Below are 25752 nucleotides of genomic sequence, written 5' to 3' on the forward strand. Positions count from 1 at the left end.
ATCCCAGAATGTCTTGTTATGTCTTGTTATTCTCTTAAGGCTCATGCCTTGAATGAGCTGAACTTTGAAATGGATTTGGGTGTGTTGGAAGGTTGGCACTATGACACCTCTCTCTCTCTCTCTCTCTCTCTCTCTCTCTCTCTCTCTCTCTCTCTCTCCTTATTTATTATGTATACAGTGCTCTGTCTGCATGTACACCTGCATGCCAGGAGAGAGCATTAGATCACTTTATAGATGATTGTGAGCCACCATGTGGTTGCCGGGAATTGAACTCAGAACCTCTGGAAGAGCAAGAGCAGTCCTTGCTCTTAACCTCTGAGCCATCTCTCCAGCCCCCACCCCCCCCAACTCCCACCCCCCCCTCTCTTTTTTTAGACGGGGACATTTTTTGTTTGTTTGTTTTCTGTGTAGCCCTGGTTGTCCTGGAACTCACTCTGTAGACAGTCAGCCTCGAACTCCCAGAACTCCAGTGCTGGGATTAAAGGCGTGTACCCTGGTCTTTCTGAGGTGACGGTGGGTCTGGAAGACACCCGTGAATGCTCTCATCCTGCCTAGACCTTTTCTGCCATTTGCACCAGTTGGTGGAGGTCCAGGTGCCTTGGAGTGAGCTGGCCAGACCTCTCCACTGCTGTTAAACTGTGTCGTGTTGTTGCAGGATTCCTAATGCCCCTTGCACTGGTATTTGTGGGGAGAGAACTTGACCAGTTTTTCCCAAGGCCCAGGGTGAATCACCTTGGGCCACTGGATTTTTACCCAGAAAGAGAGTTTGAAAGGCACTTCTGGCTCCAACAAGGCTCCCTGGTGTTAGTGGTGTTTCATGATACTATGCTGCTGTCCTCTGAACTTCTAAAAGAAAGGCGCTAGGCTTGGGACTTGGTACCATAGAGTGAGGAAAAGTAAGTCTTTAAAAAAAACAAACAAACTGTGTTTTGTTTGCTTGTTACTGCTTGTGCCCATGTGCCCTGTACGGGATACCTTGTTAAACTACAGAAGTGTTATAAAGTAGTTAAGATTATTCCCAGTAGCAGGTGAGGGGGAGAGGCTGGCTATAAGGGTTGAGCACCATCCTGGGTCTTGGCTACTGAGCAACTGTCCTGGGTACACAGCCAGGTCAAGGTCAACTTCAGAGCTGTGCTCACAACCTTAGAACCTTAGCTTTGACCTGCACCGTCCAACCACCCAGGCCATTTGGAAGTCCTCTAGTCTCTCTGCCTGTGCGCCCCTCCCACCGACCCCCCACCCCCTCCCCCCACCTTTGCCTCCCTGTGAGCCTGGGTTCTCTCAGAGCTCTCTCTCAGTCCTCCTCCCAGCCTCCTGAGTGCTGAGATTGCAGGCATGCCTCAGGCCGTGCCAGGGCCTTTGGGGAAGGTCCTTTCCCTTGGAGGTTCTGACATACTTTATACTGCAAGGTTTATGCCCGCAGATGAGAGAAACGTACTCAGATTTTGACCTAGGTTTGGGAAGTAGGAAAAGATGCATTGTTTTCCAATGAAAGTAGGCTAATGAAAATGGAGCCTCTGCAGACAGGAGCAGGGCTTGGCTGCCCCTTCAACAAGAGTGGAGCAGCACCCCTGTGAACGGGTGTGGCAACAGTGTAAGCGTGTCCCTACCCTGTTGCGCTAAGCCCTTTCCTCTCCTGGGATAAGAGGAGGCTTACTTGACCCTTCCTGGGTGCCTGGTGTAAGTTTTGGGTAGTGCTTGTTGCTAGGTACTTAGTAAACACTACCTTTTGGATCTATGAGCACATCCTAAGGTATAAGGTTGGCCCACTTGTTTTTGAGATAGGAAGGCTGGCTCAGAGAGGTCAGCTTGGCAGACTGGGCCTCCTCCCTTTTGTGTTGTAATGGACTCTTTTTGCGTGCCCCTCCCAGACTAGACAGTCTTGGGTCAGGAAGCAAGGACACCATTTCCACTGTAGCCCCATCTCCTGTTGTGTGAGTTCTAGGCATTTGTGGGGTGGATTGAGGTTACATAACCTATCCAGAAAGGTGATGAGGACCTTAGATTTGTAGGACTCTCTGGACTGTGACCCTATAATCAGGATAGGATCTGACGTAAGCACTTGCCACTGAGCCAGGTGGACACAAAGTGACATGTGCTGGCTTATTTATGTTCCATGGTTATTTGCTACAGCGAGAGGCTGGAAGCCACCTAAAATATCGATGAAGAAGAGCCTAGGGGAGAAGAACAGTGGCCCTCCACATGTCGGGACCCCATTTGGCTACAAAGAAGCCTTGGTGTGGTGGTCTAGGGCATTAGCTCAGCAGCAGAGCCGTTGCCTGGCATGCATGAGGCCCCAGGTTCAATCCCCAGGGCTGCCAGGGAGGCTGTAGGGTTTTTTTGTTACTGAGACAGGGGCATACTGTGTAGCTCAGGCTGGTCTCATGATTCTCTGCTTTGGGCTCCCAAATGCTCAGGTGACAGGAATGCACCATCATGCCTGGACAAGGCAGATTATAAACTCTATGGGAAAAGGCAAGGTAAAGACAAAAAGACAAAACAACAACAACAACAAATCCCACAATAGCATAGGTTAGTTTCGGTGTAAAGGCAAGAAAAATCAGATTCCAAAATTCTAAACACACCGTGGATGGAGATAGACAGGTGGTGTAGTTATGGGGACCAGCCAAGAGGATGGTAGTGGGAGGGTTTGCTGGATTCTCTTATGGTCTGATTCTGAAAGCAGGAGGCTGACTCTGGTACTAGTTAAGCATCATCATCATAACACTTGGAAAACAAGCAACGGCAAAAGGCTGATTTGGGGACCATTCACTCTAGGGTAGATCACAGCTGCTTAATCTGAACACAAGCAGTCTGACTTCTCTGGAAGGTTGAGTAGGGCTGGGGTGGCCCCACAGCAAGGAGCCTCCTCCAGCATGTCAGCCCTGGTCTCCATCCCTGGAGTTTATCCCCCCCACTGCACCGCCATGGTGTAACTCAGTTGGTTCTTTTCCCAGCTGAGAAGTGAAGGATTCAGTAGACTGTTCTAGAGCATCCTGGATGCCGTATAGTCGGAGAGTCAAATCCCAGGATGTTGTCCTGGGTTATATTTTTAATGCCTTTCTGATCAGCAAAGATTTACTGAGCGCTAGTCACAAGGCAAGAGTAGGGGACTTGGGCGTACAGCACCTCATTTCTGTTCTCTGGATGCAGCATCGTGCTTGGTAAGGAACGTGCTGATGGCAATGCCAAGCACAGCACAGCCTCCCAGCGCCTTCCTACCCAGCATCTGGCCTGCCTGGATCCCATGGGTCCCTCTGGGGGGACAACTCTCCTTCCCATTCTAGTAGTAAACACACTGAGTTGGTGAAGTCTTGATCAAAGCCACCAATTCTGGGCTTGGATTGTAGCTCAGTTTGTAGAGTTTGCCTCGGGTTCACCTCCAGCTGAGTTCCTGGTCCTTGGATGCTGGAGGCAAGAGGGATCAGATGTTGAACGTCTTCAGTTGCAATAGAGGGGTTATGACCACCTGGGCTACGTGAGACCTTATCTCAAAAACAACAAACAAACAAAATATGTCTCGGTTTTTGTTTGTTTGTTTTTAGATTTACTCACTTATTTATGCCTGCACTCCAGAAGAGGGTACCAGATCTCATTACTACAGATGGCTGTGAGCCAAATGTGGTTGCTGGGAATTGAACTCAGGACCTTTAGGAAGAGCAGCCAGTGCTCTTAACCTCCTAGCCGTCTCTCCAGCCCATGTCTCAGTTCTTAAATGGAAAAGCCTAGAGCCAAACCAGACTGGTCACATCTCGTGTGTCCCTATGCTGATAATTAAAGCATCATCATCCTATAGCTTGTCTCTCGTTGCGTAGCGCAGGCCGACTTCTACCAGAAAACACGGCTATTTGCAGCCTCTGTAAAGTCCTTTTGCTCATGTGCCATGGAGCAGCTGTGAAGGTCAGAGGACAGCTTGTCTGAGCCCGTTCCTTCCTTGACCATGTTGGGGCCAGGGATTGAACTCAGTTCATCAGGTCCACAGAAGCTCCTTTTACCCACTGAGCTGTCCAGCTGTCCAGCCCTCCCTCCACAAATTCCTACAGCCTCCCAGCTGCAGAGTGTGGCCAAGCATGCTTCCACTTAGAGTCTTGGCCATGGCTGTTCCGTCCATTGTAAGCCCTGCCTGATCAGAAACTCTGTGGTGCTCAAGGCAGCACAGAAGAACCAGCCTTGGATAACCTTCTTTGGCCACACTTTCAATACTGTCCTTTGTCACTATTGCTTTTTCTTTTTTCTTTTCTTTTCTTTTCTTTTTTTTTCCTTTGAGCATCAGTTGTATATACAACCACTGGCTTCGTATCTGGCTCTCCCACTAGAAGGCAAGCAGGTAGGAGGGCAGGCATCACATTGTTTTTATGCCTTACTGCCTAGCATGGTAACTTTCCTCCAGAGGGGGATGGGGGGTGTGGAGGAACAAAGCAGCATTTTTAGAAGTGGAAAGGTCCAACACATATGCTTAGCAGGGCTTCATTAGACATTACTCATCCATTTAATGGGTGTTTAGCACAGTCTGTGCACAAAGCTCTTTGCAGATGGTTGCTTAGCATCCTTTGGTTATCATGGGCCTCCCACATTCTTGCCTAGACGTCCCTAGTTCCTACGATTGTCCATCACCCCAGTTCTCAGATCTGGTTGCCTTCCCACCCTGGTTGCCTTCTTCCACCCAGTCGGCGCTTGAGGTTCTGGAATGTTAAGATTTGGTCTTGTAGGTGCACCTGGGGTTTGGGACACTGCCACCAAGAAGCCTTGTTTTGTTTTGTTTTTTTGTTTGTTTGTTTTTGTGTTTGTTTTAACTTTATGGACAGTTGTGTACTCAAACATGTGTGTCATAGAATGTAGGTAGGAGGTCAGAGGACAATTTGCAGGACTTGATTCTCTCCACATGTATGTTTCAAAAATCAGACTCAGGTCATCAAGGCTTGGTGACAAGCATTTCAGCCACTGAGGGCCCCCCATCCCCATTCCACCAATCCTTGGTACTTGAACATAAGGCCTGTTAGTCCATGCTAGGCAAGCACTCTACCAGTGAGCCACACTCCCACCCATGCCAACTCCTGCTTACTTCTCTCAGCACAGCTTGGATAGCTTATGTGTAAGTGCTGCTGTGACTGGGACATCCTTCAGGAACCAGTCTCCCTCACCTCACCTCCTGTTTCCAGCCAACTAGCCCCTCCCTGACTCTCAGAGTCTTAAAGAACATTTTGGGTTCTTTATTTTGTTTATGATTAAAGCAGTGACCCGGGGGCGTCATGCACCTTTAATCCCAGCACTCGGCAGACAGAGTCAGCCTGGGCTATAGAGCAAGTCCCCGGACAGCGGGAACTACACCGAGAACCCTCCCCTTGCGAAGAAATAAAATAAGACATAACAAAACTAAAGCAGCTGTGGCCCTGTGAACAGCAGTTAACTCAATCTGTATCCTATTTTTAAGATAATTAAGTGTATCTCAGATTCCACTAGCAAGACCAGGGCAAGAGAATGGAACTCCGGAAGCTAAGCCCAATCAGCCGATGCAGGTTTGGCTTAGCTTCCCCTTCCTCCCCGCCCCCACCTCCTCCTCCTTTTCCCTCTCCCCCTTCTTCCCCCTCCGCTAATTTTTGCTCTCCCCTTCCTCCTTCTCCAGCAGTGTCACTTGGGTAACCTGAGTGCATCTTGTTAGGCTAAGGGAGAAAGAGCTGATTAACTCACTTCTTACGCGTAACCCGTGGCTAAAGTGGTGGGGTTCTTCCACATGGTTGTTTCCAATCTCTGCCCAAATCATCCATTTACCATTAGAGCCTGGGAGCCCTGGCGGCTTTAGCACCAGGGCCTGCTCAGCTCCTGTGATTGAGGAGACTGCTGTTGGGTCTGGTAGAGACAGCAGGAAGAAGCCATGGGCAAGGTTTCTTTCTCTGAGGCTTCTTGTCTTGTGCATTTCTTTTTTTTTTTTTTTTTTTTTTTTTGTCTTGTGCATTTCTATGCCTTCTGGGTAAGGCTCAGTAGAGAGGAGGCCCAGCTTGGGTCTGGGTCTCCCTGGACCGGGCTGTCTTTGTAACCACACGTTGGTTTCCAATTCATTAGGCAGCTGACGATAGACTTGGCCTCTCAATTCTCCTGCATCTGCTCTCTGGGAGCTGGGACTACAGGCATTTCATCTAGCGTGGTTTACTCGGTGCTGGGAAGCCAACCCAGGGTTTTCATGCATGCTAACCAAGCATTCTACCAGCTGAGCTGTATCTCCATCCCTGAAGCATGTGTTTGTTTGGTTTGGTTTTACAAAGCCAACTGGAAATGGGGTAGATCTCCACACCAGGGCTCCAATGTCCTGGCCTGTGAGTCTGAATGGCTTTGTGCCTTTTAAGATGGGTCGTGGCAGGGGCTGGTCTGGGCGGAATCCTTGAATGGCCAGTGCATGGGCCCTTGAGTAGAGAAACTGGGGGAGTGATCTCCCATGGAGTGTGCTTTCCTTAGCAGCCAGCCCTGAGTCCACTAGAGGTCACAGCATCACTGGGTTTAAACCTCCCATTTGATGACAGCAACTAGTCACGCGTCTCCCTCAGCTGGTGTAGTTGGATCTGCCCAACAGTAGTTCTAGTGGGATGTATTGCCTCAGAAGTCAGGGAAGGGAGTTAGTCATCTAGAAGCTTCTAGAACGATTGCCTCACTCAACCCCTCTGTGCAGCGCACATGGGGAGGCGGATGCTGAGTCTTTAGACCTCTGGAGCAGCTCTCAGGGGCTCTTGGACAGGGACAGGTTCCCAGGGAAAGGTTAGAGAGGAGGTAGAATTCCTGTGACACCCAATGTCATATGGTGTCACCATTTTTGGCCATAGAGGAGTGGGGCTGACAGTGAGATGAGGCACAGACAGCTGCCTCAGAAAGAGGTGTGGGGTTGGAGGCCTGGGAACCCTGCTCTGGGTTTGCACTTGCGCTCCACTGCCGTCAAAGGCTTTGGCGGGGAATAATGAGCCACACGTGTAACATTGTAGGATCAGCTCACTTCGCCCCAAGCCAACCTCTCTGAATCTGGCTTTTCTATTGCACAGGGACAGTGCTGTGGCTCTTTTAATAAGAGCACTTCAACCTCCATAGGTTTCCGTCAGGAATCAGGGTGTTGGCGAGCAGAGTGTCCCACCTTGTGGGTGGAGGCGGTCCTTGCTCCTCCCCCGCTAACCACAAGGGCCTTGGGTGCTACTGGGGGCTCTCTGAGATGAATGACTGGCTCGCCACATTTGGAAAGCCAACACCCTGGGCCCCTGGGTGCGCAGAGAGGGATGGGAGACCAGTTTCTCCGTTTTAGTCACTGCCTTGAGTAATGAACAGCCTTGCACCTTTATATGCTGAAGTCTGAGCTCTGCACCTCTGAGGTCTCTGTGCTTCCTTTAGGGAGGCCTGTCTGAGGGGACGCAGAGGGGCTACAAGGCCTTCGAGGTTCTTGGACATAGACTCTTGGGACCAGAAAGACCTCATCTTTTTGTGTTTGTTTTTTGTGTTTTTTGTGGTTTTTTTTTTTTTTTTTTTTTTTTTTTTTTGAGACAGGGTTTCTCTGTGTAGCCTTGGCTATCCTGGACTCGCTTTGTAGACCAGGCCGGCCTCGAACTCACAAGCGATCCACCTGCCTCTGCTTCCCCAGAGACCTCATCTTTTTATTGCAGCCCCACTGCCCAGTGTGTAGTCAGAAGCCCCGAGTGGGGCAGCAACTTCTACCAGGGCACACAGCAAATTCAGAGACAACAGGACAGTAGCCAAGTCCCGAGACTGCCTGGTAGCGTCTGTTGCATATTCTGTGAGTGCTTCTTGAGTAGCCTCTCTTTTTCTGGATGCCTGGAATAGTGCTGTCTCTTCCTGGATTCCAGACAGGAAGGTAACAACTGCTAAAAGAGAATGGAGCATCACCTCCGGCCTCCAGTGCACCTCCCCACCCCATCTCTCTTTCATCACAGTACCCTGAGCCACAGCCAGTTAGACCCCACAGCAGCTCTCTAGGCTGTTTCCCGCCTCTCTGGTAACTTTCTGTTACCTGAAAGTCCGGCAGGCCTAGGGCAGAGCCTGGCAACCAGGGAAGGAAGGCTTGGTGCAGGAGGAAGGTTGAGATGCATAGGCAGGAGAGGAACACCTCGGGCTGGAGAATTGGCTCAGCAGTTCAGAGTGCTTTCCGCTCCTGTAGAAGACCCGGGTTCGATTCCCAGAATCCACATGTGGCTCATGGGCGTTTGTAAAATGAGTTTTAGAATATCCAACGACCTCTTCTGGCCCCTGCAGGCGCGCGCGCGCCACACACACACACACACACACACACACACACACACACACACACACACACACACACACACACACACACAGTGCACAGGCAAGCAGGCAACTCATAACACATTTTTTAATCTTAAAAAAAACAAATTAAAAACCCAAAGATAAAGGGGACCGCAAAGGCGCAGCAATGGGCTGGGGCAGACATCCTTTTGAGTAAGTCCGGCCTGCATCGAGGGTCTCTAGGTTTCACCAAGTGAGAGTAGCGTCTCTTAGCACCCGCTGCTCCTGCGGGGAAGGTGAAGATGTGCCAAGTCACCCGACTGCCAGGGGAGGAGGAGGGAGGAGCGGACGACAGGAGCAAGTCATGGGGCTAGTAGGCTGGAGCTTTCGCGGCCCGCCCTGCCGCCTGGACCTATGAGTCCAGGCCTGATTTCCCTCCGCCCGCCCTCCTGATGGCGTCACTGCTGCCCGCGCCGCGTGCTCCCCCGCCGCCTGCCTGCCTGCCGAGCTGCTTTATACGCAGCAGCAAAAAACGAAGGCTCAGATGTTTTCAGTTCTTGGGCGTGGGGGTGGTTGTTTTTAAAGCGAGGAAGGACCTTGCTCTGAGCTAAGACTGTAGAAGACCCTAAGAGGCGTGGAGACACCAAGCCCTGGTCGCCAGGAACTTGGTGGACTAGTTGTGTATTACCTTACTTTGGGGGTGGGGAGCTGATTTTGACCTGGGACAGAAGGTGTGGTGTAGCAGAAAAGGGGGGAAAAATCACCCAGCTCAGAATTTCTTGCTCTCTCTGCCCAGCCACAAACCCACACACCCCGCACTCCCCCACAACTGGGTCCTCTGCTGAACAATTAATCTCTCAGCCCATGGAACCCCTCACTATGGGCCACTTTGGAGGTTTTTTTTGTTTTTGTTTTTTTTTGAGACAGGGTTTCTCTGTGTAGCCTTGGCTGTCCTGGACTCGCTTTGTAGACCAGGCTGGCCTCGAACTCACCGAGGTACGCCTGCTTCTGCCTCCCGAGTGCTAGGATTAAAGGTGTGCGCCACAACTTACCAGCTAGGCCACACTTTTAAAATTTAAGTAATAAAAAGGCTGGGGAGATGCCTCAGCAGTTAAGAGAACTTGCTGGTCTTGCAGAGGCCCTGGGTTCTGTTCTCAGGACTCATATCCATCTTTTCACAGCCCCTTGTAACTCCTCCAAGAGATTGTCCTCTGCAAGCTCCCTACCCACTGTGGCCTTCACTCACAAGAGGCACATAAATACAAAATTTAATACGTAGATGGAATCCTGAGTGTGGTGTTTGTTTTCATTGTGTGCTTATATACACAGAAAGTATGCGCGCTCTGAGTAACTTGGGTCTTTAAAAAAATAAAACTTGTATTAATGTGTATGTGTGATTAAAATGTATGCAGGTGCCTGGGAGACTAGAGGGAGCGGGGCAGCTGGAGGTAAAGGCCGTTGTGAGCCTCTGACCCTGGGTGCTGGGTACCGAACTCTGGCCCTCTACAAGAGCAGCAAGTGTCCTTAACTGCTGCACCATCTCTCTAGCTCCCAAAATGTATTCCTCGCTGTGGATTATGATCAGAAACCCCTAAGATCCTTGTAGCCTTCAAAATATCCAACTTTATCCCCAGAGCTGTGTCCCTTCCTTCGTGATTGAGTTTTGTCAGTTTCACCACACCGGTTGGTAAGAAGATTTTTTTCTTTTAACCATTAAAACAAACCCAAGCACACATCTATTATCTCTGTCTCAAACTTCGATGACTCACACAATTTGGCCTTCTAGCTAGAAATGGGATCTGCAACAGAGGATGGCCCATTTAAAAGCTGACCTAGTTAAAACCCAGGAGCACCAAAATCACAGGGTCAATTTGATCTGTCTTCTCTTCTGTTCCTGTTCGAAGCCTGCAACCTAAGTTGGTCAGGGACTGACAAGGTTGAAGCCAAAGCTACGTATATTTATCCAATTCTTGTTCAGTAAAGGAACCGAAACATCGTGGCTGGAGGTTGGTGTAGAAAACCAGGCAAGAGGGCCGGGCGTGGTGGCGCACGCCTTTAATCTCAGCACTCTGGAGGCAGAGGCAGGCAGATTGCTGTGAGTTCGAGGCCAGCCTGGTCTACAAAGCGTCCAGGACAGCCAAGGCTACACAGAGAGACCCTGTCTTAATAAAAGCAAAAAAAACCAAAACAAAACAAACAAACAAACAAACAAACCAGGCAAGATAATACATAGAGACTGAACCTGCGGGGTTTGGTTGAGCACCCTGCATGTCTCTGGAACAGGTTGGGGCTCTGGGTGTTGGACTCAGAGCCCATGGGAGTCATCTTAGAGGACCGGGGGTAGGAAGGAACCTTTGTGCCTGTGCTGGCATCTTCGGTGTGGATACAATAGTAGAACCAGCTGTGGATAAAGGGGATGAGCAAGTAGGTAGCCTTTCCCAAGCTGGTGAATTTCTGGGCCAAACCATCTTACTGTTTAATCTGGCCCTAGGTGGGTGAGGTAGGCTAGACCAGTGGGTTAATTTTACTACTGTTATAAATCATAATGTAAATATCTGTGTTTTCCTATGGTCTTGGGTGGACCTCCCTATAAAAGGGTCATTCAGTCCCAAAGGAGTCACAACCTACAGGGTGGTCTAGAGGAACTTGGACTAGAGCCAGGTCTGTCTGACTACAGAGTCGGCATTCTGCCCACCCTCTCTGAGTTACCATAGAAGTTCTGAGAAAGTAAGGAGCGATTTTTCAAAGTGTCCTTCCCCTTAGGTGTTTATTTACTTATTAATTTTTAGAAGGCTGTTGTAGACCCAAGCTGTCCATTTTATTTCTTTTTAGTTTTTAAAAAGATTTATTTATTTATCATGTACACAGAACTTTGTCTGCATGTAGACCAGAAGAGGGCACCATATCTTATTATAGATGGTTGTGAGCCACCTGCGGTTGCTGGGAATTAAACTCAGGACCTTTGGAAGAATAAGCAGTGCTCTTAACCTCAGAGCCAGCTTCACAGCCTTGTAACCTGCACACATAATTTGCCTGTCACTGTCATAGAATTCTATGTTAGGTGTTGCTTCACATGGCCCAGGCTGGCCCCAAACTCCATGTGTAGTTGAGGGTGATATTTCTAAGGGAATTTTGAGCAAGCAAAATTTGCATTTTGCACCGGGCCATAGTTACATAGCCATTCCTGGCTCCCCTTGGCTTTTCTGGGTACCTTGTAGCTGCCCTCAGTGGCCTGACTTGCCTACTGGGACATTTGAAAAATACTGTGTCCCTAACTTATTCTGCTTCTTAGTACTGTGGGATGGGGCCATTTATCAGCCAGCTGTAATCTCCCAGCATGCCACCAGGCCTCTTTCTGGCAGACTCCTCCCCTACCCCCCCATCTTGGATCACCATGGCTTCTGTGTCCCTGAGCCAACAATGTGGCCTGAGTGTCAGTTTGGTAGGGTAGCAGGTGACTTGCTGTCAGGGCAAAGCTATTGCAGGAAAGGTAGAGGTTGTGCAGCGTTGATTCCACCCGCTCCAGTGAGCTCTTTACCCTCTGCGTGTCAGGAGGGCTGCTTTGCTTCTCTTGGCATTCACAGTACTTTTACTGTACCAGACCCAATAAGGGGGACATTTGCTAAGCAGTGCTGTGCTGTGCATTCCCGCTAGGCTGATTATGGGGAAGGACAGTCTCTGACCTCTAGGAGGATCAGATGCTTAAAACACGGATTAAATGATTCATGCAGTCGCCTCCTCCTCCTCCTCTTCCTCCTCCTCCTCGCCCCAAGCCCAGCCTGGGTGCTTCGGAAGCCAGCTACAAAGATGGTTTCCTGGGAGGGGGGCTTGAACTAGATTTGGGTGCAAGGGTGGGTGACGGGGGAGGCGGCTAGGTCACATTTAGAAACTTGAATTTTTTTTTTCCCAGACATTAACGAGCCTCCAGTGTTTTAGAGGCTAGAGTTTGCACTTTATAGGTCAATCAGATGTCACCACCCTTTTCCTAAGGAGGTAAATGCTCTTGAGGGGGGGGGTCTCACATCCAGGGGGAGGTCTGCTACCAGAAGCCCAGGCTATCACGTAACCACATCCTTTGCCTGAGGTTACAGCCTTTCTCTCAGGACAAACAAGTCTGAAGTAGCTTGGTGGCAGTGACCAGGGCTCAGTGCTGGAGATGTAGAAGAAAGGTCACATCTGAGAAGTTTGTGAAGACCAGACTTGGTGGTTTTGAAACAAGTCCTTGGGTTGAGTGAGTGTGTTGATGTTTATCCTGAAATTCGGCTCCCACTGGTGAGAAATGCTGATGAACTCAAATTTGGGGTGGGGGTGGGATGGGTTTTTTGTTTTATGCTTTTATTTGTTTTTGAAAGAACAGGGAACCTGGCCAGGTTTTGACTTTTTGTGACTGTGAGAGTGCCTCCTTGCTGCCAGCAGTGCCAGCCTTCTCTTGGGTGTGGCCTCTGAAGCAATGAAGGCCTCCTGCCTGGGGCTGGAAGTTCCTGTAAGCAGAGTAAGTCTGGTCTCTGGGGCTACAGAGAGTAACCAACTGCATTTTTTGTTTTGTTTTGTTTTTTAAAGGCTGGTGGAAAGCCAGGCATGGTGGCACAAGCCTTTAAGCCTAGCACTCAAGAGGCAGAGGCAGGTGGGTCTCTGAGATCAAGACCAGCCTGGTTTACACAGAGACCCAGGCTACACAGTGAAACCTTGTCTCAAACAAACAAACAAACAAGTGGGGGAGGGCATCTAAACCCAAAGTACAAATTTTCGGTTTAATTTTAACTTGTAGCTCGCTCACACTCGGGACTTGGCAAGGGAAGTGGGACTTTATTTATTTATTTTTTTTCAAGCACAGCACACGCTGGATACAAAAGGGATGTTCTCCTCACATGGAAGGAAGGGTAGAGAAGAGGCCGCCAAGTACGCAGGAAGTGGGTTGGAAATGATAGCAGTTGCAGGGTGGGTCCCCTCTTTTGCAGGCCAGAGGGACAGGCAGATAGATGACTCACACAGGGGACTATGGCTAGGGTTTTGGCTTTGTCCCATTTGAGCTACTTCTCAACGCGCCTACCACCCTCACTCCTTGTGAGCATGCGCGGCTTGCGCTTTCTGCAGCTTACTGAAACCTTGGAGTCTGCACCCTGGCTCCTCTCTCGACCCTCCTAAACAGTGCAAGACACTCTTCTGCCTGTCAGGAGGTGCAGAAGCAAAGGAGACTGGAAAAGGCTACCTGAGAGTTTCCCAGAGGGAGCTGAAACAAACTCTACTCTTCGGGGACCCACACCCAGCGGAGCAGGGGTGAGAGGGAGTGTACAGGCATCAGAATCCGGCAGGTTCAGCTTTGCACCTTGATGTCTGTGGAGCTGGAAGTGACGCCCACCCAGCTGGTGAAACAGAAAATGGCTGAAAGGAAGCCATTACAGGCATGGGAGCCTGTGGAGTTGAGTGACATCTGGCCAGGCATGTGCCAGAGATGCTTTAGGGGACCCACTTTGATTAGGCAACTGCATCTTTTTTTTTTTTTTTTTTTTTTTTTTTTTGAGATGAGTTCTCATATAGTCCAGGCTGGCTTCAAACTTGGCTACATAGCCCGTGCTGACCTTGAGCACACCAGTTTGTAGTGCTGAGGATCAAATCCAGGCTTTCATGCATGCTAAGCAAGCAGATTACCAACCAAGCTCCAACCCAAGACAGGTGTTTTTGATATGGCTGCTTGGAGGGAGAGAGAGAGAGAGAGAGAGAGAGAGAGAGAGAGAGAGAGAGAGAGAGAGAGAGAGAGAGAGAGAGAGAGAGAGAGAGAGAGAGAGAACAGTAGCTGTGATGACTTGTATGTTGTCCCTGAGAGAAGGGCCCCCAGTTGGAATGTAGTGCTGGGAGGCTGGGACTGGCCCGGTCGTCTGTTTGTAGGAATGCTAGGCAGTCTCCCCCTGGCAGCCGGAGTTGGGGAAGCACATTGCCACCCCCTCGCAGGTCCTCTTTTGCTGCTTGGCATTAAGAGGAGTGGCTTTGACCACCCTTGGAAAACCACATTATGTCTGTAGTCTCTTGAGGATACAGTGGGACCTGCCTTTGGAAGTAGGGACTCCCAGGAAAACCAGTTAAGGAGGAAGACTGGGCCACAGGAGTCCAACACTTAGTACTCACCCGTCCCTCCGTTTGCTTGCTGCCGGCAGCCCGGCCTCCTCTCCCTACATTTTTCTTGCCCTAGATTGGAGGCTGCAAGGCCTTTATTCTTAGGGACTCTATCCAGCCAGGGGCTTGACCAGGACTTGTGGCCGTCCTTGGCTCTTAGAACCATCGAGATGGTGGAGCAAGGCCAGGGCAGAGGCTTACAGCTTGTGATTCTGGGAGGAAGGTGGTGGCCCTAGCTCACTTTCCTTCAGGTAGAGCTCTGAGTCCCTGCTACCCTGTCCTACATGGAGCACTCACTGTTTCGTCATCCACAGGGAAGAAGGAAGGCAGGACCCAGGTGCCCGGTAGTCCCTGCCCTGTCCATTTGCCTGGAGTGGACTCTGTTCTACCCTTTTCCTGCAGACTGAATCAGGGGGTGTCTGGGAGACCAGAGGATGCTCTAGGGAAGGTCGTCTTAAAGGAGAGAGGTGCAGCCATGGACAGGGACTGGCTCCTGCGCTTTTCATAGGGGGTGGGGGCAGTGGTGACCCTGTGAGCTGTGTGAGCCTCTGAAGTCCCCTGGATGGAGGGGAGGGTGCAGCGCATCCAGTCAGTATTCTTGATGCTTCTTCCCAGAGCTGTAGGGTGGAAGCTGGTTCTGAGGCAGAGTCCTGGGGTGCAGGGATGCACTGGGACAAGTGCCATCGGGATGGGACAGTCTTCTCTTTTATAGATTCTTTTCAGCCAGTCCTAGTGCCACAGCTCTCTAATCACAATCCCTTTAAAGTGGTATGTAAAGGGAGTTCAGGTCCAGCTCAGGCAACTTAGAGAAAACTTGTATAGAAATAAAAAGGGGATAGTAAAAATAAATAAATAAATAAATAAAAATAAAGGGAAAGGGTGCTTGCCTAGTATATGTGAGGGCCTAGGCTCAACCCTCAGTTCCACACCACAGTAAGAGTTCCTTCTGTCGCAGAGAGAGAGAGAGGACTGGGTTCCCAAAGCACCTGGCTTGCCCGGAGGGTGCCTTAGTCTGCCTGCTAACTCCTTGGGCTTTTTGTGACTGTGCCTGAAACCCACTGGCTTCCCCTTGGCCTGTCATCCATTTGCTGTGTTCACTGGAACCAGAAACTGCCCCCTATGATGTATTCGGCTTGGAACTTCCTTACCAGAGTGGGTTTTGTTGTAGTTGTTGTTGTTGTTGTTGTTGTTTTTCACTGTCTCTTTCCCCTTGGTCAGAAACCAAAGAACTTCCCCAACATTGCCCGACCCAAGTCTTTGGAGAGGGATTGGGTAGGACCATTGCTAGCCCTTTATTTCAACGTGGGCTGTTTTAGGAGTAAGGTTTCCTCATCTTCTACGAGGCAGGGACTGAGAAACACCCAGGAGTCACGTGGTCCAGTAACTGTGCCTTGCATCCTTTGTATACTTAAGATTTAAAGTATTCAGGGCTAGAGGAGGCTCTGTTCTTGGACAACACCAAACATTTGCTGTCTGGTGGGAACTTCTCCTGGACAGCAGTACTGTCTAGGCATGAGGACTTAGGGAGAGGTTCTCTGTTATGCTGCCTCTGTGTGGTGGAGCAAGCTGGATACCTGATCACAATGCTGCGTGCCAAGCTGCAGTGAGCAGGCCGAGGATGAAGGAAGGAGCGAGCATGAATGTGCCCTGAGCATATGCAGAGAGAGGAAGGGTGGGGCCCAGCACGGGAAGTGAGTAGCCTGCCTCCAATGGGTGGTCTAGCCCGGGCATTTGTAGGCAGGAATATTTGGTGCCTGTGGGTAGTGGGGACTGTGCTTTTGATTGTATACTAAGGTTGAAGAGCACACAGCAGGAGGTTGGTGTTAAACACACACACACACACACACACACACACACACACACACACACACACACACACCAGCCTCAGTAAAGCCTACTGGTTGTCCTTTCTGAAATAACTCCCTGGTTCTAGGGCATGCTTACCTAATATTTCTCTGGCCTGGTGTTGCTAATGGTGGAAAGTCAGGGCAGGCTGGTCATCCTTTGCTCTGGCAGCTCTGATCTAGACAAGCCAGAAGGTGCGACATTGGGGGTGGGTGCTTCTTTGACCCTTCCCCGCCTCCGCCCCCAACCCTTCTCCACTCAATGCCATCCTTTCCTCTCCAGGTGAAAGAACTGGTCCTGGACAACTGTCGGTCAATTGAAGGCAAAATCAAAGGCCTCACAGATGAATTTGAAGAACTGGAATTCTTAAGTACAATCAACGTAGGCCTCACCTCCATTTCGAACTTACCAAAGTTAAACAAACTCAAGAAGGTAAACAGCTGGGGCCTGGGAGGCTGGCGGGGGGGTGGGGGGGGGTGGGGGGGGGCGGTGCTTTGTGCCCAGGGAGCATAATTAAGGGCAAGGCCAGGTGCATGCTCTCCAACCAGCTGGCAGGTCCCTGGGGATGTTCCCTTCCTACTGTCTGGGGAGAGTCAGGAGGCTCCTAGCCCTCAGCCTTCCCGGTAAAAGCTCTTTTCCCTCCCTGCCTCATACAGCTTGAATTAAGCGATAACAGAATCTCAGGGGACCTGGAAGTATTGGCAGAAAAATGTCCGAACCTTAAGCATCTAAATTTAAGTGGCAACAAAATAAAAGACCTCAGCACAATAGAGCCACTGGTGAGTCCCTTGGGGTCCTCCTCCCTTCTTTTCCTTGGGGGGCAGTGGGGGTTGGTGTTGGGAGCCCAACTTTCTGCGACTGTATGTTGAACGCGTTTCCCCTGTTATCACTGTTTCGTACCCTCATTCTGTACTGTAAGCTAAAGCAGGAACTATTTCTGCCCAGTCCATGGAGAGTTCCTTTTGACCAAGGTCACCTGGCCAGAATGGGCACTCAGTGTGGGGCAGGGAATGGACCCTCGCCTGTGCCCTTCTGCCTGAGTTTGTCTGGCCTCACAGCCTGGCTGCCTTGCCACGCTTTGAGGAGAGAGGAGCACTTCCAGACCTAAGCTGGTTTGAGGTAGACTGGCCTGTGTTTCTTCTTCCAAGGGTTTTGCTAGTGGGTTAGGGGTTTGTGCTCACACAGGATTCTGGGAGCACCAGGGTGCAGGCTGTCAAGTGTACCTGGAGGAGGTCTCTGTTGGTGGCCAGGACCTCAGACATACACATAGAGGACACTTTAGAAAGGGAATTTTTGATCAGAATGGCTGTGTCTGTGACCAAGTGCAGCACAGCACCCTTTTGATTTTTAAGGAGACCACCTGAAGGTGTGATTTTTTTAAAAAAAGAATCCTGGGCTGGAGAAATGGCTCAGAGGTTAAGAGCACTGTCTGCTCTTCCGGAGGTCCTGAGTTCAATTCCCACAGCAACCACATGGTGCCTCACAACCATTTATACTGGAATCTGATGCCTTCTTCTGGAGGGCAAGCACACACGCAGGCAGAATATTGTATACATAATAAATAAATCTTGACGGAGATGAAGAAGAAGAAGAAGAAGAAGAAGAAGAAGAAGAAGAAGAAGAAGAAGAAGAAGAAGAAGAAGAAGAAGAAGAAGAAGAAGAATCCTTTGGAAATAGAAAAAAAGTAGCCCATTCACAAAGCTTGCCTCAAGGAAGGCCCTGGGACACTGCAAAGTGGCTGGTCCAAGTAGTGATGACCCTCCCTTTGTGTTTGGGTTTGTAGGGTTCTTATCCACAAAGCACCCCTCAATATCTAGACATTTTCAGATCACACTGTCAGGTGACAATAACAGCACACTGGCATTGCTTTTTCTTCTTTCTTTCTTTCTTTCTTTTTTTCCCCTAGACAGGGTTTCTTTGTGTTTCCTTGGCTGTCCTGGACTCACTGTGTAGACCAGGCTGGCCTCGAACTCACAGAGATCCACCTGCCTCTGCCTCCCGAATGCTGGAATTACAGGCATACACCATGGCATTGATTTTTCAAGCTCAGACTTTGCCTGTCTGTCTGTCTGTCAGCTAATAAAACACGGACCTCAGAAAGATCTTTTCAGGTCTTCCTATACGCAGGAGAAGGCAGAACTGTTTTCATCTGCCTGGAAATCCTGGTGTCATAATTTTGTTACCGAGAGAACCATCTTCTGAATCCCTTGTGTTGGGAGTGTGTGTAGGGCCGAGTCTATAAAATCTTCGTGAGGCAGCGTTGTGGCAGGATCACACTGGAGACTAGACAGGCACACATGTTTCCAGCTCCCTGCACGCAGAGCGCATGTGTTCACACAGCTTTCCAACCTGGTTTTTGATATGATGTCCTGTGCCCTCCCAGGGTTGGAACCTGTTTTGAGTTGGGGCGTGCTGGGCCCCCTCATACTACCTATAGCTTAGATGTCCTCCCTGCCTTAGGCCCCTCCTAAGAATCACCTGGGTCTACTTACAAAAGCAGAAGAGAATCAACACCGACCCAGAGGGCTCTCCTGAAGAGGAGAGGTCCCTATGGCAACAGGGACTCATTACAGGATGGTATGCCACATACCATATTCAGCACTACAGACGGAACTGGGTCCTCCATAGCTTGTCTCCTGTCCTCTTTTTTTTTCTTTTTTTAAGATTTATTTATTTAATTTATTATGTATATAGTGCTCTGCCTGCCAGTACAGCTGCAAACCAGAAGAGGACACCAGACCTCATTATAGATGGTTGTGAGCCACCATGTGGTTGCTGGGAATTGAACTCAGGACCTCTGGAGGAGGAGCAGTCAGTGCTCTTAACCTCTGAGCCATCTCTCCAGCCCCGTCTCCTGTCCTCTTTGACAGTATATTTAACAGACTTAAGAGTACAGGCCTCTGCTTTCCTTTCTCAGATGCCCAGCACCCTGGTGGTGGGTAAATTGGCTTAATCCCTGGGAGGGCTGTTCCCCTGCCTGGTGACGGATCAGTAGATGGGAGAGTCAGGTAGTTCATGTTGTCATTTTAATTTCCTTTTGGGTATCTTGTCACAGGGCTGCATCAAAGCCCTCAACTCATGTACCCAAAGCGCCTAAGGTTGGTTACCAGGCAGTCACAGTTAGGCTAAAAGCTAAATAAAGTATTAACTTCAAACCCTCAAGTCCAACCCATTTTTGTACACCGAGGTCTGGGCAAGTGCAGACCTAAAGTGAGCAGGTCTAGGCCTGGGGGTGGGGAGATGGCGCAGTGGGCAAAGAGCTTGCTGTGCAAACATGAAGGCATGAGTTCAAACCATCAGGGCCCAAGTAAAAGCTAGGAGTGACAACACACCCCAGTGCTAGGATGTTGTCCTCATGTGGATCCCAGGGGCTGGTGGATCAGCAGTCTAACAAATGATGAGTTCCAGGTTCAGTGAGAGATCCTGTTTTTAAAAAAAAACAAAAAACAAAAACCCAATAACCCAATAACTTCTACAAGTGAGCTCATTCGTGCGCTTCTGCGCATGTGCATAGGCATGTCACCTGTGCTCAGGAACTGCCCGGCTTCCTTCTCACTGTAATTCTTGGGCTGTCCATGCTGCCTTTCCCTAGGGCGGCCCACTTCCCGCCCACTTCGCACAGCTCCCCTCGCCACTGACTACCTTTCTCCACTTGCAGAAGAAATTAGAGAACCTCAAGAGCCTAGACCTGTTTAACTGTGAGGTGACCAACCTGAATGACTACAGAGAAAACGTCTTCAAGCTCCTGCCCCAGGTCATGTACCTCGATGGCTACGACAGGGACAACAAGGAGGCCTCTGACTCCGATGTCGAGGGCTACGTGGAGGATGACGATGAAGAAGATGAAGATGGTGAGTGGCAGTGGGGAACCCTGGGTATCGGGCGCTCACCCCGGACAAGCTGGCCGGCCATATGTATATATCGCTCTAGTGTGACCCCAGACTTGGGAGGAGAAGCCAATAAAGGGGACAGGGCCTGAGGACCTCTCCCTCCTTCCCCCCCCCCCCCCCCCCCAAATCTGGGAGACCAGGTCTTCTGCTGGAGAGATTGTGGTGCCCCCTGGTGGTTGCAGCATGCAGGGCCACAGGCTGGAAAGGGAGGAGAGGCTAAGGGCCCCTCCCCACAACCCCTTCCCATAGTCCTCTGCAGGTTCCTGCAGTTGGTACCCTGCAGCTTTCCTGCATGTCTTTACAGCCCAAAGCTAAGAGCCCAGATAGTACCCAGTCAATGAAGACTTACGATTCTGTTGTCCTTGTTGGTCTGGGGTCTTCTGTGAGATGTTCGTATATTATGTTGGCCTTGGTGGAGGTCTTTTTTCCAAGAGATTGTAAATGTTGCCTTGTTGGGGACAGAGTGTGGTGTTGCGGTATGTGGCAGGGGGTCTGTGGTACAGCCCCCGGTTAGCCCTTCAGGCCCCTGCCCAGTTGCCCCACTACACAGGCCACCTGTGGCCTTGAACAAGTCATTTCTCTCAGGAGGGATGAGTTGCCTTTCCACTTTCCTGGGCCCACCCGGATCCTGCTTGCTCAGGCCTCAGGGTCTCCGTAGCCTTATCTGCACATAGGATCATCCACACGTGTGGCCTGGAGGAGGGCTGATAACATGAGTCATTTTGGGTGTGTTTAGCTGTGTGAACACCACCTCCATGCAGACTCTGGGCTTTGGGGTCGGGGAGACATGGGCCGTCAGGCATTCCAATCCCTATTGCTACTCTTCCCCCCTCACAGAGGACGAGTACGATGAATATGCCCAGCTAGTGGAAGATGAGGAGGAAGAGGATGAGGAGGAAGAAGGGGAGGAAGAGGACGTGAGTGGAGAGGAGGAGGTAAGGAGCCAGGCCAGGTACCTGAGTCCTGCCAGGCACTCCAGTCACAACAACGCAGGAGCCTGGCGTGTTTATCACCTGCCCACCCCCAGGGGTCCCTTTCCAAGAATCTGAGGTACAAATTTTGGCTTGCAAAGACTGAAGTTCTGGGGAAGTCCTTTCGGAGTAGGGAAGGGAACGCTGGAAGCAGGGGCTCAACATGCTTGGGGTGGGGGAGGAGGGCCTATCTTTGTGGAGGTCGGGAGACAACTTTGGGGAGTCGGTTCTGTTCTCTCTCTCTCACCGTGTGACTTTCGGGAACTAGACTCAGGTTGACAGGCTTGGCAGCAACCATCTTGCCAGTCCCTACTTTGTTTTTGTTTTTGCTTTTCGAGACAGGGTCTGTCTGTAGCCTTGGCTGTCTTGGAGCTCACTCTGTAGCAAGACTGGTCTCAAAGTCACAGAGATCCTCCTGCCTCTGCTCCAAGGTGCTGGGATCAAAGGTGTGCACCACCAATCCCGGCTTCCCTACTTATTTTTTTTAGTAACCAGTTCCAGCCCTGCCCTGAGCTACCTGTATATTTTTGAACACATTTCTTGGCTTTTCTGGGTTTCTTGGCATCTGTGGGGAAGGGGTCATGTCACCTTTCTCACTGGGTTATTGAGTGTAAAGTAGCTGGGTGTGGTGGCGCATGCCTTTAATCTCAGCACTCGGGAGGCAGAGGCAGGTGGATCTCTGTGAGTTTGAGGCCAGCCTGGTCTACAAAGTGAGTCCAGGATAGCCAAAGCTACACAGGGAGACCCTGTCTCGGGGAGAAAAAAAAAGAGAGAGAGAGTAAAGTAACATACTGACAGAAGGTGTCTGGGGAGGGCTGTATGGCAGCCACGAGTCGCAAGTGTCCACACCTTCCTCCTTGTTCCACGGGTGCTGGATTTTGAGTTTAAATGCTCAGGGTCTCAATAGCAAAGTGATTTTTCATGAGTTGTTTAGAATGTTAAATCTCTTTTTGCCACTAATGACTGGTGTCCCAGGAAAGGTTTGCAGTGACAGCACGTGGATGGGTGTTTTCAGGCACACACACACAGAACACACACAGACTCCTTTTCTCTCCTAGTTTTCTGCACAAGTCCACCTACCTCACATACCACATGAGCAGGTTTGCCAGCCTGCCTACCCCAGGGCCAGGGAGGGTGGATGCCAGTAGACCATCTGCCCATTTCCAGTTACTAGTGAAGGAGCATGCACACACACACATACACACACACACACACACACACACACACACACACAGTCTTAGCAAGCAGACGAGGAGAGAGCTACTCATTGATATAAAAGCAAATTTACTTCAACAGTTCTTAGAAGCAGTGGGCTGCTGTGTGCCTTAGAGAACAGGGCTTCAGGTACAGAGAGGCTACCAGCATGGAACTCTGGGAAATACCCAGAGCAAGAGCCCTGGGACCAGAGAATGAAGTCACAGGCCTGGCTGAATCCCAAGCAAGTTGAAAGTGGGGTCATCAAAGGCCCCTGATTTTCCCCTAGGCTTGGCTAGGCTTGGCTGAGGGGAGGGGCAGAGCAAGAAGAGCCAGGCTTGCCCAGTTGGTTCTGTATTTGCAGAAACTGGGGTCTTCCCTTGAAGCTAAAACCATATTGAGGACAGATGCAGGAAAGGATGGCCTACTTTCAGTGACAGGCCTCTGCCTGGGGAGTCTGTTCTCCTGAGCGCAGCACACTGGAGAGCTGCCTGTTTTCTAGGGACTCCATATCCGGAGTTTCTAACATGGGGCAGTCCACAACTACCCCACCCTCAAGGTGGTTTGCCAGTATCTTACCTGATGTAGGAAATGCCTTAGGGCACATGTTGGAAGCCTTCTGACTCAATGGTTTCTTGATACAAAATAGTAAGAGGCCCTACTGTGTGTCTGCCCTGAGCTGCAGGCCTTATTGTGAGCTCTGAGATGGAATGGAAGGCCTTCCTAGGCAGGGGCATTTATCTGTCTCTCCTTTTCAACTCATTTTTGTATGTGGGTGTAGTGTATGTACCTGTGTGTGTGTGCACATTTGTGTGTGCACGCTCCATGTGTGGAGGCCAGAAGTCAATCAATGTCAGGTGTCTTTCTCAATTACTATCTACCTTATATTTTGAGCCAGGGTCTGTCTGTCTGTCTGTCTGTCTGTCTGTCTGTCTGTCTGTCTCTCTCTCTCTCTCTCTCTCTCTCTCTCTCTTTCTCTCTCAACCCAGAGCCCATTGAATTGGCTAAACTGGCTGCCAGTGAGCACAGGCACCCACCTGTCTGTGTCTCTAACCTGCTGGAGGTACCCAAGCATGCTGCTGGGCCCAGCTTTTACAGAGGTGCTGAAGTGGAGCCTGGCTCATTGAGCTCTCTTCCACTGAGCCGCTGCGCACCTGTCCCCCCTTCCCTTCCCACCCCCTGACCCCACTCTCAGACCCAGCAGGGCCACTTCTAATCCGCTGCTATCTATCTGTCTTTCCCTCTAGGAGGATGAAGAAGGTTACAATGATGGGGAGGTGGATGATGAGGAAGATGAAGAAGATGCTGGTGGTATGTCAGCCTTCTTGCTACTTCTTGGCGTGGCAGCCTGGCCCGTTTGACTCTAGCATTGCCTTGCTTGGGCTTTGAGGACCAGACAGTGGAAGGGGGTACCCATCCACACGGGTCCAGGCACTTCTTTGATGCCTGCTTCATTAGATGGCCAGGCTTCTGAGATGCGTGGCTCTGGGTTCTCAGTGGGGGCAGGGCTGGTGGAAAGATGGCCTGCCTGATAACCGTCCCTTTTCCTCGCTTTTTCCAGAAGAAGAAAGGAGTCAGAAGCGAAAACGAGAACCCGAAGATGAGGGCGAAGAGGATGACTAAGGGGAATTAACCTGTTTGGGGAAATTCCTATTGTGATCTGACTGTTTTTACCCCTATCCCCTCCCCCCTCCTATTCCTGCCCCCCGAAACTTATTTTTTTCTGATTGTAGCGTTGCTGTGGGAATGAGAGGGGAAAAGTGTACTGGGGGTTGCCGGGGGTGGGGGGGTGGGGGGGAGGGGGAGGAATAAAATACTATTTTTACTGCCACTCTTTATTTTTCCCCCCTCCTTTTTCCTTGTGTCTGGTTTTGTCCCTGTAAATGCAGTAGCTTAGTACACACCAAGCAAGTGTTTGTTTTTACTCTCGGAGAGGATGGCTTGGAGGTCTCTTACATTTTCTGGTATGTCCCACATCCCCAGAGGAGGAGGCCTCGGCTGGCCTCCGCCGGGTGACTCACACAGCTCAAGTGGCGCACTGGATCCCAGCCCCTGTCTTCAGTGATCTTGTCCTGGTTCGTGTGGTCTCTGCCACAGGCACCCAGCACCCTGGTTTGTAAATAGCAACCTAAAGGCGTATTTTGGCACTGGTTTGGGGGACACTCCCCATCTCTCATGCCTTTTCCCCCTTCACAGATGGCAGTGGGCTTTGGTTTTGCAAAGAGAACTTTTGTTATTCCGGGCCTGTGATCCTGAGAGCCAAGAACGGCGGGCTTAGGAATGGCTTGGTAGTAATAACTAAAAGAAGCGAACCTTCATATTTCAACCTCTTATAAAGAAACAAACAAACACATGTTCTATCTTGTTCTATAAAATAGTAGAGCAATTTGTTTTGCAAAAATGATAGGAGGACTCATCTCGGGGACTCGAGCTTAGAATCTTTTTACAAATCTAAGCTCTGGAGGCAAACTGCATGTCCACTGAGGTTTTGGGGGATTTTTTTTGGGGGGGGAGGGTTCTGTTTTGTTTTCCTTCTCGCATCCATTGGAGCACGGAAAAGGAATGCAAACTTGTATTTTCTTACCGAGTGGGACTCTGAAGTGACCGCAGGTTCCTCCTAGTGAAGGCTGTTTGCTTTCAGCGTGCCCCTTCCGGATCGCTTCAGAAGTGGCGTGCCGTCCCCTGCCCTGTCTCGTTTGTACAGAAGAAAGTCTGCAACTCATTTTTCTCCTGCCCTTGAGAAGAGCCAAACTTTGAGTTTTATGTCTGTTTGTCATTGATAAATTTCAATAAATCTTTTTTATACAATTTTTGGGGGAATGGCTTCTTTTGAGTTCTTACAAGCCATTGACCATCCTAGGATCAACTGTTGCCCAGCGGGGATGGGTGGGGGGTGGGGGGGGAGTCTTGTCAGTATTACCTGCTAAAACAGCTCTCCTCCAGGATGTAGCCTTGCATCAAGGTTGGGGACTTTTCGTTCTCAAAGCAAGCCCGGGTGGGATGCATTCTTAAAGGCTTTCTATCATTAAGGGAGGAAGGGGGGGGTGGCACAAGACTTACTTATAACAAAAAGAAAAGCACCCAAAAAGGCAAACCAACAATAAATAGTATTTGTTTTATTTTTTACTTTTTAAATCTTAGAATATCTTTCATGCCCCCCCCCATTATAAAAGAAAGTATGCTTGACAACTCAGGAACAGTTAAAACGTTATTTGTGTTACTTTTTTGCTCGTGGTCGTGGGCATCTCTGTTCTCGTAGTTTTCCCAAGCACTCAGGTGCCTGCCTCCCTGCTAGCCCTAAGGCTGTGTTCTGATTGGCTTAATTGTCACCAAATATGTAGATTGTTGGAATGTTTCCAATCTGCGCCCCCCCCCACAGCATTCTTCTGATAGGTACTCACACTTAAAATTTTTTTAAATCTATTTACTTTGTGTGTGGTGTGTGTGTGTGTGTGTGTGTGTGTGTGTAGTGTGTGAGTGTTGCATGTCAGGGCAACCTTTGGAAATCACTT

The 25752-nt window shown here is 50.0% G+C and overlaps 1 protein-coding gene across 6 annotated transcripts in view; it reads left to right on the forward strand.

Moving 5' to 3' along the window:
- The window catches only part of ANP32A (acidic nuclear phosphoprotein 32 family member A), a gene marked incomplete at its 5' end in the record, with an annotated part of 40561 nt that extends 15513 nt beyond the window's left edge, over window positions 1-25048 (forward strand). For 4 of the 6 annotated variants that reach the window (XM_084781180.1, XM_084781182.1, XM_084781178.1 and 1 more), the window contains 6 exons: window positions 16468-16617; window positions 16842-16964; window positions 19844-20036; window positions 20913-21010; window positions 23488-23551; window positions 23802-25048. In XM_084781180.1, coding sequence (XP_084637306.1) covers window positions 16468-16617; window positions 16842-16964; window positions 19844-20036; window positions 20913-21010; window positions 23488-23551; window positions 23802-23863 — 690 coding nt within the window. In that variant the 3' untranslated portion in view covers window positions 23864-25048. Of the gene's footprint in view, window positions 1-12789; window positions 12854-16467; window positions 16618-16841; window positions 16965-19843; window positions 20037-20912; window positions 21011-23487; window positions 23552-23801 lie in introns of all 6 variants that reach the window. The other 2 variants (XM_084781177.1, XM_084781179.1) reach the window with 1 other exon arrangement.
- Between the last annotated feature and the right edge of the window lie 704 nt (window positions 25049-25752).

This window comes from Acomys minous, assembly GCF_964271855.1.
Source record: "Acomys minous genome assembly, chromosome: 5".
In the NCBI taxonomy this organism is placed as follows: Eukaryota; Metazoa; Chordata; class Mammalia; order Rodentia; family Muridae; genus Acomys; species Acomys minous.